At 39.0% G+C, this 15705-nt stretch overlaps 1 protein-coding gene across 12 annotated transcripts in view; it reads right to left on the bottom strand.

Moving 5' to 3' along the window:
- Window positions 1-2609: 2609 nt before the first annotated feature.
- The window catches only part of R3HCC1L (R3H domain and coiled-coil containing 1 like), a 102180-nt gene continuing 89084 nt past the window's right edge, over window positions 2610-15705 (bottom strand). For all 12 annotated transcript variants that reach the window (XM_077947127.1, XM_077947124.1, XM_077947128.1 and 9 more), the window contains 4 exons: window positions 13003-13073; window positions 12004-12099; window positions 11363-11503; window positions 2610-3414 (listed from right to left, as the gene is read on the bottom strand). In XM_077947127.1, coding sequence (XP_077803253.1) covers window positions 3347-3414; window positions 11363-11503; window positions 12004-12099; window positions 13003-13073 — 376 coding nt within the window. In that variant the 3' untranslated portion in view covers window positions 2610-3346. The remainder of the gene's footprint in view (window positions 3415-11362; window positions 11504-12003; window positions 12100-13002; window positions 13074-15705) is intronic.

Below are 15705 nucleotides of genomic sequence, written 5' to 3'. Positions count from 1 at the left end.
GTCAGCCTCCCCAGGCTCAGAGCTGAAACACGGGTTAGAAAGGTTAAGGGGTGAAGGATAGGGACAAGAAGGTAAAGTCTGAGGATTGTAAACTTTTATAATCAAGGCTGCAAAGCCAAAATAAATGGTAGCAGATGGAGCAGATTTACAACAGCACTACCCCCACCACATCACAAGAGCTACCCCCTCCTTAGGGAGTAAAAAGGGACATGTTCTGGGGAACCCTCTGTGAATACAAAGAAGTGCTTTCTTCCTTCTCCCCGACCTTACCTCTCCTCAACTCCCTCGTCTCCTTCATTAGGCAGAGGGAGCATTATATTTTGGCATGACAGTTTAGGTAAACAAGGGAAGGACTGATTTCCTGTTGGATCCAGCAAGCATCCCCCAAACAGTAACAACATTATGCTCACACATGCAGCTAATGGTCTGTGAAAGAATGTGCAGCTAGCAGGGGAGCATGTGGTGACTGATGACTAGATTCAGGCAGGGAGGTTACCCGCCGCTGCTTGCTGGATTCAGTTTCTAAGAGGGCCCAAAAAAGCAGGCCAGGCAGCCAGCCACCGGCTCTGGTCTCAGCCTTGCTGCCACATCACACGTTTGGTAGGTGCAGTCAGTTCTAATTCTTGGAAAAGGCCATACAAGGGTTGTGCTGTTACAACTCTGAGCTGAAAGAGAAGGACATGGGAAGACTGGTGGCTGGCATGACTTATAACTAGATGAGGAATGTTAACAGAATACCAACCACCAAATTCCAGGCAGAACCAAAAATGTCAGAAGACTTTCACCTCAGCATACTTTAGCCTCAGGGACACTAAGGTGCTAAGAATGTCAGCTTACTCTTCAGAAGCCTAACTTACCTTTATTCTACAAAGACTTTCACTCTATGAAGAGCATATCAGAACTCATGGGAAATGTACTTTTCTACTAAATTCCAGGTAATCCTGAGATTTAGATGTTCAACACATATGCACAGCAGAGTACATTAGCTATCTTCCTGAGTATTTAACAAGGGCGCCAGTGGCAGCTACAGGGTGCTCTCCAGCTAACTCATCTTGAGAAAGCATGGCTTGGATGTGCCCAAGGACTTATTTCCCATCTGGAAAAGCTCAATATAGTCTGTGTTGGGTCATAGCAGGAGCTCTTACCTCCAGCTAGCATACATCAATCCCAACTGCTTGAATAATGTAACTAAAAAGCACATTCTCTACTAATGGTAGAAGCAGCAACACTCCATAATTTTCAAGTGTAGGCGAAAAAAAAAATCCTTTCTCTGGGTCTGGTTATAAGGATAAATCTGAAAGAGGCGGCTGACTACTGGCTGAAAAACAGGATAGACTACTAGCATACAGCATTAGAATGAGAACCAAAGTAAGTTACTGAAATTATGAAGATTACAAGAAAACTGGGAAATAAACACGCGGCTATATGTTACCACTAACAATGCCTTTAAAAGCTAAAGTGTAGCCAGAAAGAGGCATCCTCACAGACAAGTGACAGGGGTAGTCATCTCTTTTGTACTGCCCAAGGTCACTCTTGGCCTTGAAGAATCAAAACAGAGCAAAGGTATAACTCAGAGGTATACCATTCAGTATGAAGTCAGGCTACAATTCCCTGCATTTCCTTTCAAATGGGGCCGTACTGTTCAAACAGAACTATCTTAGAGAAGTCTATTCCATAAAGACAAAGAGCAGAAGTCTTGTTGCTAAAAGCCAGAGAGGGGCACCTGGACAAAGTATTAGTGGAGAGGGTCAAGAGAACAACTTTAAATCTGGAATGGAGTCACTGAACATGAACAAAGGACACTAGTAGAACCGACCACGAATGAGGAAAACAATGCTGAGGAACTGGGAGAAGGCTATAATATCTCAATAGCAGCAGGCATAGTTGGGTAAGGATCAAGATCCAAGGCCAGTGTCATTTGAGAAACATCTGAATAGAGCCCTACTCCACCATGTTCTAGATAATGCTAATAATCCATCATTGTCATGGGCACTAAATCATTAAAACATGAGGCTGTTGCCCTAGTTGAAAGCACAATGAGCCACTATTTCTTGCCACCTCGGCACCCTAAGGTCTAGTGCTACCATTTCTTCAGCACGGAACTACTTTCCAAAAACACTGAGAATGCCAATATGAGATGGATAAAGCCTGAGTTGATGGCTTTGACTTGTCCACATCCTTTAGGAAATCTCTCAGTGCCCAGAGGTGTTTATTTTATCCTGGCTGCTTGTCATCGTAATGGATGGTCTGGTACTGCTTGCCAAGTACCTCTGGCATAGGTTGAGAAGATCATACCAAGAACACGCTGGCGTGCCACATGTCTTCTTCAGGGTATCAGAGTTGCAGAGACGGCAGAAGGCAAGAAAAAGGTTGGAATGAGGGTGCACAAGGAAGATATGAAGGGGAGAGGAGCTACCAGATACCAGTCCCAGGATAATCACTTTTGTAGTATACTGAGGCAGAGAGATGATCAATTCTCTACTCACTGGGATTCAAGAAAAACAACAGATCCATTTAACCTATGCACAGCATTATAGGCATGAGGATAAGAAGAAAGCTCCTCTCCTATTTCTTGTTGGAATGACAAAACCCAACAAACGCCACAGTGATATGTCATAAAATGGGCTTTAATGTCCGCTCTTACAACATGGTATTACTGCTTACACCGGAACTGGCACACAGCTCCCAAGGTTGGTTTACTCTGAGGAATGAAGCTGGCATCCCCCCTGGCTGCAGTACAGCTGGAACGGTCCCAGGCACTGAGCTCAGTATAAACTTTGGAGTCTAACTACCCACATCTCCTGTAGTTCACCAACTTTGGAGTTCTGGAACCAGCAGTGTAGATTCTGTGTAGGCCAAGTAAACCAGACATTGTTCTGTCTCTCTGTACTAACCACTCTCTATCCACCCCCTACTCTGCCTCCAGTATTATTCTGTTTTGTGAGGTACTAAGGAATGCTCTGCCTTTGCAGGGCCTAAATCTCCCATTCTTGCGGTTTGAATCCTCTGCTCTATTTTGCATTTGCTTTAAATATCTTGGAAGTGTGACCCACACTAACATGACTTGCCCTGTCCAGGGGACTCCTGGAATTCACATCTCCCACGTTTCTTCCTAGTTGATGGCTCCCTACTATGCCCATCATAGTAGGGTGATTCCAAAGAACTGCATTTAGGAGTAAAGACAGGAGTCTGTCTTCCTTCTATACCCAATCAGTCCTTGTCTCGATCACTTTATCTCTTTAACATGCACATCTGCATGTACACAGAGCTCTGGAAGGATCCTCTTATCTGAAGACTATGGAAACATTTTCTGATTCATGGAATTATCCTTTTCATTGAGTGATGTTCAAACTGCAGACTGGTCTCTGCCTTCCCAGATGTCTTCTCGTTGCTTGGCTTCCAACCGCTTTCTCTCTGTAAATAAGAGCAGTGTTAACCATGGTTGTCTATTTCATATAATCAATGACTTTCCCTTAATCCAAATTACAAGGCAAACTTTCGTCATGAGACAAGTGGATATCTTGGTCTCTCTTACCTGATTCCAAGAGTTAATTCCTTTAACTTCCTAAGTGCTTTGTAAGTGAAAATGATACTACTATAAGTCATTACATTTATTACTATATAATAAAAAATATCTGAGGCTAATAGAAGTATATGGAATAAGTCAGAATCTAGTAGGACTCAGATTCCAGTCTTGCTAATACATATTTAAATTCTACTTTTCAACTATGTTTAGTGCTTCAACACAATTGCCCATTATTCCCAGCTTACTGATCTTTATAAATATTTCAATAGGTATCAAGGATATGTATTGATATTCTATTTTGTTGCTTAAATGGAAATGGTAGCCCCTGGGCTTTACTCATATCTCCCCTCTACAACTTTATTGAAAAAATATTTCAGAGGTAAACCAAATTTCAGTATTTTCAGAGCACTTCCAGGAGCCAGAAATCTTCTGGAATATACAATTACAATATGGAAAACTAAAACTATTTCTAAAAACAAAAAATATACAAATTTGGATAATCTATCTTCAATTTTTAATATGGAAGCTTGGTTCTCCATTTAACACTTTCACCAAGGTCTGAGAAAATACGGACCATACAACAGTCTGGTGACTCAAGCACTCCTTTAGGTGCCACAATACCAGTTCCAATTGCATGGCTAGTCATTTATCTTGAAACCATAAAATGGTGATAAGCCTACATGATAGATGGTAAGCCTAAATGTTTCCTTCTTATTGTTCCAAATTGATAATGCCTGTATAAGATTCAGCAAGTCATGAATCAGGGAGATTACAGAAATCGAGATGAATTTAGAATAAACACTTGCTATTCTGATATCTTTCCTCATCAGCAGAATCCCTTACAACATTCCTACCCTATATCTGACTATACTTTAAGGGCAAAGAAGTTGGTTATGAAGCTGACTGGCACTTGGAAATATGAGAAAAAGAAATTCACTGCTATTTGGGCACCATCTTGTGGCATTATCTGAATACAGCAGCAAAGTTGAGCCAAAAAACAGTGGTCTGCAAATTGCAAACTGAATGAAGGCTGGTAGAGTGCCTTGGAACTGAGGCAGGCTTGAACTGCACTGGGGTTCCCTAGGAGACACAAAGGATAACTGGCTGGTCTAAAGGATTCCAGAATTTCTTAGGAAGGCAGCATGGTCTTGATTCTTACAAACATGGAGAAGTTAGGAGGGGATCTAAAGGCAATGGATGAAAGCAATCAAAATCTGGTTCTATATCCCAAGGAAAAATGAAGAAACCAGAAAAGTAAATTATTAGAACTCCAATTTTTCAATAAGGTGTGAAACTTAAATCATAAGAGTAATATGAGAAGACGGAGGAGATCCAAGAGCAGTAGAAAAATATGACTGCCCATAACACACAATTCCAAAATCAAAACAATTCTGAAAACAAAGTTATTGCTTTCTTTAAAGCTTGGGGCCAAAATTAATTGATGGAGGCAAATCTAACCTGAAAGGATACGAAGCCATTTATAGTCTTAACATATCCCATTTAATGTGAACAGTCACACACTCTGCTGCAGAAATATTAATGTGTCTTGATTTTGGTGTTGTAAGACACAGATACCATATTAGCTTTCTAAAATCTGGAAAGTTCAGAATTCTGAAATTTTTTTTTTTTTTTTGGAGATGGAGTCTCACTCTGTCACCCAGGGTGGAGTGCAGTGGTGTGATCTTGGCTTACTGCAACCTCCGCCTCCTGGGTTCAAGCGATTCTCGTGCCTCAGCCTCCTGAGTAGCTCTTGAGTAACAGGCATGTGCCACCATGCCCGGCTAATTTTTTTGTATTTGTAGTAGAGACACGGTTTCGCCATGCTAGCCAGGCTGGTCTTGAACTCCTGAGCTCAGGTAAACTGCCCGCCTCAGCCTCCCAAAGTGCTGGGATGATAGGCATGAGCCACTGTACCCGGCCTGAAACATTTCCTAACACTTTCTAATAAAAGTAAGTAGATTCTAATGGTAAGCCATATGAAAAAACTAGTAGGAGTAGGAAGACAAATTGAGAAGCACAAAGAAATAGTGAAAATGTGAGGTGTAAATTTAGAAATACAAGAACATGAATAGAATAGAGAAATGTAGGTCAGGATAGGAAATAATAATTTCTTTATTTTAAAGACAAGGAAACAGAAGCTCGGAGAGCTGAAATGACTTGCCTAAGGTTACACAGCCAGTGAAAGAACTGAATCTAGGACCCAGATCCTTAATTCTTCACCAGCACACCTTCTACTATCCTGACATCTGAAATATCTACAAGGGAAAAAATACGAAAAAAACTGTATGAACAGAAAGACAAAGAAACATGCCCCTTTATTAAAGAGAAAGGAAAGCAGATAATAGCTGATAAACTGCATGAAAGAAAGCTCCTACTAACTTGACCTCCAATAATTAAAAGAATCAATCAAGAGAAAGCCCAACAGTAGACATGAGGGCAAGGAATTAAGAAAAAATAGAAAATTCAGCACAAAGTGATTGACCTAAAACATTCACATCGGCTGGCCCTGAAAACTTTCATTCTCCAATATAATAAATCAATCAACAGAAATGACTATATTAAATGAGCTGCCTGCAATCACAGTGCAGTCAAGACTTTACATAAGAGAATGTGAAGCACTGAAGATTGTAAAAGGGCCAGTTTGGTGTCATGTTTTAAAAAAAGCAAAGACAGAGGATGTAAATTAAAGACTTTCAAAATTTACTTCTAGGTCTAGGTCTATGAAAAATAATCACAAAATCTACTGTAGTCACCTACAGAACAAGACACAACATGCTTCGTGAAGAACACGTCTGGTCAAACGAATCTTATTCCCTTCTTTTATAGAGGGACAGATGTAGTAGCTCAAGGAGAAGTAATCTAACCTCTTAATTTTAGCAAAGTTTTAGATTTTAAGTTTACCAAATATTTATATAATCATAATATATGGAAAAATACAGTCTGAATCCAATAAGGGGGCATTTAACTCTAGAGTGTGGAATAATTAGCAATGTATTAAGTGTCAACACAAGGAACCATGTACTATTTATTTTAGCAACAGCTGGTGACCTGGTCAGTTAGTTAGTACTAGGTTAACATTTTCATCTCTGATCTAGGCAAAGGTAGTAGGTTTAATAAACAGCAATTGACACCAAAAAATGAGTAAATGCTACATCACAGAAAAAAAGTCACATTAAAATGAAAAAAAAAAATGTAGTTAGAAATGAACTTCAGACATCAGGGGAGAAAAGACACCAAGAAAATACCCTAAGACCTAGATTATGAATCAGCAATGCCGCACTGCCCTTTAAGGCAGAGTAATGGAAAGTCTAAAAAGGGTTCTCATAAGGTATCAACTATGATTAAATTTATTACTATCTTATAGAGATGGTTTGAAGTTCTTTGTGATTTAATTAATTAAACTAGGTAAGCATATTACTATTTACTTACTTTGCCTTTCAGGCCTGTGACCCAAAAGATGGGCTTTCAGAACCAGCCAATTAATCACCTACCTTCAAGAATAAAATGAAAATAAATAAAATTGTAGCGGGCTTTGAAAATAAGAAGGTAGCTTATTCTGAAAGGTAATGATATCTATGTCCAGTTTTAGGTGGGAATCAAATATTTGTATGAGTAGAACATGGGAAAATTGTATATACATTCCTGAGTTTGGTCTTTATTTTGTTTTTTATTTTTTTGAGATAGAGTCTTGCTCTGTTGCCCAGGCTGGAGTGCAATGGCGCAATCTCGGCTCACTGCAACCTCCGCCTGCCTCTCAGGTTCAAGTGATTCTCCTGCCTTAGCCTCCTGAGTAGCTGGGACTACAGGTGCATGCCACCACACCCGGCTAATTTTTCTATTTTTAGTAGAGACAGGGTTTCACCATGTTGGCCAGGCTGGACTCAAACTCCTGACCTCAGACGATCCGCCTGCCTCAGCATCCCAAAATGCTGGGATTACAGGAGTAAGCCGCCATGCCCAGCCCTGAGTTTCGTCTTTAAAATGTGGTTTTAGGCTGGGCACAGTGGCTCAGGTCTGTAATTCCAGCACTTTGGGAGGCCAAGGCAGAAGATCACTTGAGTCCAAGAGTTTGAGACTAGCCTAGGCAACATAGAGAGACCCTATCACTACAAAAAGGAAAAAATTAGCTGGCAAGGTGGCACATGCCTGTAGCCCCAGCTACTCAGGAGGCTGAGGTGAAAGGATTGCTTGCACCTGGGAGGTTGAGGCTGCAGAGAGCTGTGATCGTGCCACTGCACTCCAGTCTGGGTGACAAAGTGAGACCTTGTCTCAATAAATAAATAATCAAAGTAGAGTGAAAAATGTAGCAGAAAAGTACTTAAAACTCAAAATCACAAATTCAAAATTCATTAATTAGGAAGGTTTCACACTCTAGGTTTTATAAAGCAAAACATGGAGGGCTTAGCATTCAGAATAGAGTCAAGATTTACAAAGAAAAATTAGAGTAACCAATGTCATCCATGTATTTGGTCAATGAACATGTATTGAGTGTCTTTTTATGTACCAGGCACTGTTGCCAGACAGCAGAACTATTCAAGTGGGAGAAAGAAAGGCTGGGAGATTATCATACCATATTATAACAGGAAGATATAGAGATTTCAATTCCCATGCTAATTCTGATCCTTTGGCAATGGTCATGTAAAACTCACCAAGAATGTCATGAGTGATTTAACAATATCTGCCATGTGTAATGGATGGAGAGTAGCAGTATATAATACATATTTGTTATTACAAGCTCATATTATAATGAACATTAAATTCTTAACAGTCATATCAATAATCGTATCCTGAATTTGTAAAGCACTTTACCAAACATTTTTACATATGTTAACTTATTCTGTGCTCAAAACATTCTCCATGATTAGGTAGGCTGAGGAGTACTTGCACTTTGCTGGAAACCAGGGGGTGCAGAGAGGTATCTGACTCGCCCATGGCCACACAGCTAGGTAATGGCAAAAGCTCTATTAGAGCCCAGATTTCCTCATTTCTAAACAATCTGCCCCTGATCTTTATAGTTAAAGTTGTTAGAACAAAACGGTACACAGATATTCTCTATTTCTACTAAGGAAAAAACAAGAGGACACTGGTTTAAACTATCATGCAGATTTAAGTCAGACCTAAGGAAGATTTTTCTAAGAGTGAAAAGCTGCTAACCATTGGTACAGATAATAAAGAAGTTTGTCATATTTTATTCCTGGAGACTTTAAAAAATGTTTTATGTAAGTATTTTTTTCTGGGAAAAAATGTCAGTAACTCCAAAAGTCCTTCAAGAGGGATTACAGTATTACAGAAGAAGCATGGGTTTTATTAATCAGCGGTACCTAGATTCAGATGCCTTCTCTTTCAGTTTACCAGCTGGGTGACTTTAGGCCAGTTACTTAACTTCTCTGGGTCAGCTCTAAACTCAAGATGGTATCATTGGTACAGAGTTATCATAACACAGAATCATCATAACCTGTAAGTTATGATGGAGTTTCCTTCCTGTCCTTTTAATCAACAAAAATCATTTATGGTTTTTAATCTTAAAATCTACAGAACTGAAGTGAGAGGAAAAACAACTGCTTAAAATGCCCAAAAGAGGAACATATTTTCTTCCCTACTCAAGGCAGATTATCTCCACTAGATTGTAAGGCTTAAGGAGAGGAACAAAATCTTGCCACCTTTCTAATTCTCCTAAATAGGGAACACAATGCTTTGCACAGGGCAGGTGCTCAGTGAATGCCACATGGAACTAACAGACGATTATAGGAATTTTAAAATAAAAAGAGTAATTAATGACAAAAGTATGCACTGAAATCTGTGCTGGATTCACCATATAATGATACTACTATTATTACTAACAAAAACAATAGCAGCTAACACTTATCATATAACTCATTATAGGCCTGCAGAAACAGGAGCAAGAGAGTACCTATGGTTTTTTGAAGATGACTAAGTATCCTTCATGGATTAACTCGCTTGAGTTCCATTTAAGTCTGAAAAAACAGAGGCCTCCAGAGAGTAAGTAAGTTACTTACCTACCCTCTCAAGGTCACAGAGACAGTAAATGGCAGACCTAAGATGTGGACCCAGGAAGTGCGATTCCAGAGTCTAATACCTAAAACAGTAAAGTTTCTACCGAAAAAAAATCTTTAAAGCCTGGGCTCCATGCAGGCAAGCATGTAAGTATCTGCCCAACACAGAAAGAGGCCAGAAAGAGACACATCGGGAAATTTTCCAGATGCATTTCCTCAGATACAAAGAATGGTAGCACTCTGGAGCATAATAAAGGAAGAGTCCTCTAGAATCCATACAGCCTCAGCACCAATAGGTAGGAGGAACTTATCACAGTGGGTCTCTATTCACAAATAAAGGCCTTCTTTAGGAAAGCAACAGAGTACCCACTTAGTCAACAGTCTCAATTTTAATTGCATCACTGAAATGTCCTTTGTATAGCCAGACATTTAAAACAAATACTTCAAGTGGAGCTGCATGCTGATGCGCCTAGAGAAAGAAAAGGGAATACTCAAGATGATAGCCACGCAAAACCACTGTTGCAGGATCTGTAGAGATGCAGGTGATATACACCCACAGAGAAGGATGATAACATGGCAAAGGGAGTCATATCCCTTTTTATAGATATCACTGTTATCACACAGAAATCATTTTCTTCAGAGACAACCAATTAACAAAGAGTTAAGGACACTGCACATTCATCTTTAATCTAGTTCTGTTATTGCCATCTATAAAAACCCAAGGAACCCAGTTATGTTTCTATAGTCCGTAGGAGGCCTTTGAGTAAACAATGATTGGAAAACATCAAAACTGCCTCATTATAGTCATTAAGGTTTCAAAAATTAGTTGGGTTCAACTCTGAAACTCTAGCACTTGCCATGACACACTCTGTCACTGGTTATCTGGCCAGTGCAGCTGAGAGTCTGCAAGCTGCCTGCTATCACCAAAGCAGAGAGGACAGGAAGTATTAATGGCCTTGTTAGGCCAGCAATAAACAAGGAGTTTGAAACTTCAATTCGTTTAATGGAAAAATGAAGTTACTTTTCGGTAAGTGGAGTTTTCAGAATAAATTGCCTTCACAGATTCCAGGGATTGTGGGCTAAGGCAACGAGACTGTCTAAAGCCTGAAGGTTGATAAAAAGTACTTAAGTGCCACACCAGAGTCCCAAGCCTTTACATACAATTCAACAGCCTACAGAGGAGACAGAGAGATTTTAACTTCAACCCCAAACTATAAGAAAATAAAAACTCTGCTTGTGGATCAGGGGAAATATTTTTCTGAGAACGCTTGGATAATGGAAAATAATCAGAAGACAGGTAAATCTAGATGTACTCTAATGGAGCCACTCAGGACTGCCTTAAAAAGACAAAAATACCTCCTACAGTTATCATCATCAATGTCAGTTGCTGGTTTTTCCTAAATTTGTCTTCTACCTCAGATCTAAACCATTTGACAACATTAGGGCAATATCACGGCAATCGTGGCCCAGTAAAACCATAGCAAATGTTTTCTGCCTAGGACACTAGAAGTTTTCACAGGAAAATTTTTCTCAGAGAAAAACTGTAGGAAAAGCCATGGATGGACTGAGAAGACCAAACCTATCTCTTGGAAAACAACAGTAGGAGTGTGGATTAGGATGTCTTGGTGTGTGAAACAGGCAAATAAATCCTGAAACGTCTTCTCCTGAACGTAAGGCATGAGACTTTCTACACACTTAGGAGGCTTCTAGGAAACAGAAATGACAAAATGGAATGGGCTTCATTCTTTTTTTTTTTTTTTAAACACACGCCTTATAGTGAGCTGTAAAGGGACTAGAGAAGAACGCCATCCTTTCAGCTCACCTCTGGCTTCTTGCAGTTTCTTGAGCTCTGCTTCTCGTTGGGTTTTGCTCTGCTTACTTCGAACCCCAAGGGCACTGATGACTAACCTTCTGGCTAGGGCTGCTGAAGTCTCAGGACGCTCCTTTGCTGGCTGGAGGAACTCTGAATGGAAGAAAGGAAGGGAGTAGGAGGGAGTAAAGAAGAGAGAGCACTCCAGCTTCAAGTGATTTAACTCAGTAATTAACATACAAAATAGACTAACAAGGGCTGCATCAGCAGTAATTAATACAAGCCTGATAGATGACGATCAGAGAAAATTAACATGGCAAAGCACAAACAACCCTGGCTTCATTATCTGCATTAACACAGTATTTTACAGTGACTCTATCAGGCAGTTAAACACAGGTAAACTAGGTAGGGATGTCATCAGAAACTGGTTGCTGCATTGCCTGCCGTTAGTTCTCAGACCCTCCAAGTGGCTGCTCAGATGCCATATTTCCAACATGGTCATTTCTCTTTTATTTATTTTTTCTTAAAAACATACTTCTTTTAACAGTAAAAATAAAAGTGATATGTCTTTAGATGTCTGGATGCTATAAAACTGCTGGAAAGAATAATAATACCACCATCAGCAAGAAAAAACCCTGAGATTACAGACTCACCAGCATAAGCTCTAGCTTTGGCCTTGGCTGCTCTTGTGGCCTGTGACAAGGGACGAATCTTCACCATGGTGTGTTTAATACCCAACGCATCACGAGCTGCAAAGAGGAATAAAAGGAAGCAGAAGACATGAAGTACAGTGATGCAAAGGAACAACTAGGGATGGCTCTTAGTATTTCCTAGATGTTATGCTTTTTTTTTTCAAAGCAAGCAAAAGAGACTAAGATCTAGAGGCAGTAATTATTTTAGATCAGGTATCAGCAAACTATGGCTCTGTGACCAAATGCAGCCAACCACCTGTTTTTATATTTATTTACAAAGTAATTTTATTATTTTACTGAAACAGAGCCATGCCCATTTGGCTTGTATATTGTCTATGGCTGGTTTCTTGCTCCAACAGCAGAGTTAAGTAGTGACAGAGACTGATGCTTCACAAAGCCTAAAATACTGTTTTTACCGTTTGGTCCTTTATATAATAATTTTGCAGACCCATATTCTAGGTGGTTCAGACAGGAACTAACATTTTAATATCTCTATTTTCTTTGAATGCCTCTGCATCAGATCTGTCATGAGGCCAATGATGTATGTAAAAAGGCCCAATCATATATTCAGAGAGTATGTATTGTAACTTCTCACTAGATAGGTTAAAGTGTTACTTAAATTCACTTGTCTGGGATGGGGGAAAAAAAATCACCAATATTGTAAGAGTTAGCCCCATTGGATTCTTCAATCTCTACCTTAATCTGTTTATGTACTATCATGACAGTTATGTGTACAAATAACCTTGAAAGGTGTTGACTCTACCTCTCCAAATACCACTGGACTCACATGAAAGAGGAGAATGGGTACCAAAGTATCTTACTTCAAAAAAACCACTATCTGTCCTATTACCTACACTGGCTGAATAAAATGCCAACTTTCTCAAATAGAAGGGAAATAGAAAAAGTAGCATGAGAAAATGAACAATAAGAAAGGAAGATTGAAAGCCATTGGGTGAATACCTGTAATTGGACTGGAGAATACTCCTAGGGCATGTGTATCATCCACCCATTTAATATCAAATCCTTTCTTTCTGCAACACACAAAAAAAATTTTATTTCCTAAAATAAAATTTACTTTTATGAAACATCTCACAAATAGAATCTCATAAAGCATTTCACAAGATAGAAACACTCAACGAGTGCACAGGTGGAATGGGGATAATGACACCAAAAACAGCTTGGAGGACAGAAGAAGCCATTGAATTTTAAAAGCAATAATACCATCATAAAGAACTACCCAGGAGTATTTTACGTTCTCAGCCATTTTATAGACATCAACTAATTAATCCTCACAAGTCCCTTGGGGATGTAAAGTATTTAATGCACTATTTACAAGAGACGTTCTTATGGGCAGGGAATGAGAAGAAATGGAAAGAGGAAGCAGAGGAGGGTTAGAATATAAGAAGAGTAGGTAGGCAGGGAAGGTCACCTGGATTTAATGCAAATGTAAACTCTGTCCTTGAGGACAGAGACAGAAACAGAATGTGAGAATGGGGTAGGGGAGATTATACTGCAAGATGTCATTCAATTTTTTTTTTTTAAAGTCAAGTAATGGGGAAAAAAGGGGGCAACTATAATCAGAGAGGCTGATCTGTTCTTCACTTGTTGCAGAAGGGAGGTTAAAAAAATAAGAAAAATATAGGAAAGAATTGTGTGGCAAAGTCAGAAAAATTCAGGATGAAAGAAATCATGATAAGAGAAATATTAGACCAGATTAGAAACGATCAAAAGAATGAACATTTAAGTACTACAGAAACACTTTTATTTTGGAGAAGAGCTACCTAGTGAGCACAAGGAATGTCAGGATGATGACATAACAGTTATATTTTTCAGCTAAGAGCTTAAAAATGCTCATGGACTCAGGGTTCTGCCCCCTTGAGACCTTGGGCAAGTTTAACCTCTCTTGAAGCTAGGTTGGCTCATCTGTAAAAATGAGCAAAGTATGTCCCCCACAGAGCTGTTGTGAAAATGGAAATGAGATCATCCATGACAAGGCAAAGAAGATGGTGTTGAGCACTTCATGGGCATCTAATAAATTAATGGTGTTCATTACTTTTATTATTAATAGCAATGTTCATCAATATTAATATTGATGAAGATGGTGATTAAAACATGAAGCTGACTCTGTAATTTGACTCGCAGGCATTATTACAGGCTTTTGCACCATGACCTTTTTTTTTCATTTTTATAAATCACAGATGGGTTCCAGAGGGCCTTTTCTACTTCAAAATTTCATAACCCTTTAAAATTCTTCTCTTTGGAGAATGTTTTTAAGTTTGATAGAAAAATGGTCTTGCAGGTGAGATTATCAAGAAACAAAGCAAAGGGAAGTAAATAGTTTTATAAGAGTTAACTAATCTTCACGAAATTCTAGACATCAACAAAATGATCCTTGGTTTTATGAATCATCATTTATGACAGTCTAAGGTAGTTCTAATGGGACTGGATCCCTCTGACTGCTTTTAAAAAATCTATTATGAATTTTATGTTGAACAGGTTCTGATACTAGATCTAAACCTAATTCTAATAAATAAGACTGACCTACACACTCTACATTTAAAGTTTATGGCAGAGATTAACTGTCCTCCAGGATCCATTCACCCTTTCTTTCTGTTAGTTATAGAACTGATGCTCCCCGCCGAATTACGTTTAACTGATTAAACAAGTACATGGCTGCTGGTTTTGCCTGTTCTAGAACTTCATATGAAAACAGAACACTTGTTCTTATAAATAAAGTTTTAGTTTACAGCCATGCTCATTTATGTACTGTTTTTGCTTGCTTCTGTTTAACAATGGCAGAGTTGTCTAAAATATTTACTTATCCTTTAAGAGAAAGTTAAGGGCTATACCCTGACTTTTAACAGAATCTTACACATTCAAGGTGAATTTTAAATTTAAATTTGTTATATCACACTACAGACCTGGTTCATTTTAAATATCAGGACTGAAACATTAAAGTATAATCCTTCTTGATACTGATTTTCTTCCAGACCCTGAAAATCTTCTTAATAACTTTCTTTCTAGATTATCATCTCTTTATTCCTGAAGCTTATTTTTTCTTGTAAGCTAAATATACAGAGGTATATACTTCTCTTTTAACGTCTCCTATATAAGTATCAGCTATACACACACCAAGGGTTAGGGCAAGTGTTCTCAAACCCACTTATATCAGTGTGAGTTGATATTTTCACCATGGAATTAAATAAAATTAAACCAATGAAACAGGTGCAGAGCATAAAAAAGAAGAGTTATTGTGTCTGTAAAAACTTAGTTGAGGCCAGGCGTGGTAACTCACACTTCTAATCCCGGCCCTTTGGGAGGCTGAAGTAGGCAGATGGCTTAAGTGGAGGAGTTTGAAACTAACCCAGCAACATGGTGAAATCCTGTCTCTACAAAAAAAATACAAAAATTCGTTGGGCATGGTGACACACACCTGTGGTCCCAGCTACTTGGGAAGCTAAGCTGGGAGGATTGCTTGAGCTCAGGAAGTTGAGGCTGCAGTGACCCCAAAAGAAGGCAAGAAAGAAAAAGATGGGACAAGTAAACACATAAAGATGGCAGGCAATTTGACAATACATCCAAATATATCAACAATTACAATAAATATCAATGGACTAAATGCACCATGAAGTCATCACTGATGACAGTCTTCTTAAATGCTAA

This window comes from Macaca mulatta, chromosome 9 (assembly GCF_049350105.2).
Source record: "Macaca mulatta isolate MMU2019108-1 chromosome 9, T2T-MMU8v2.0, whole genome shotgun sequence".
In the NCBI taxonomy this organism is placed as follows: domain Eukaryota; kingdom Metazoa; phylum Chordata; class Mammalia; order Primates; family Cercopithecidae; genus Macaca; species Macaca mulatta.
This window is presented reverse-complemented; position numbering and strand designations above follow the sequence as displayed.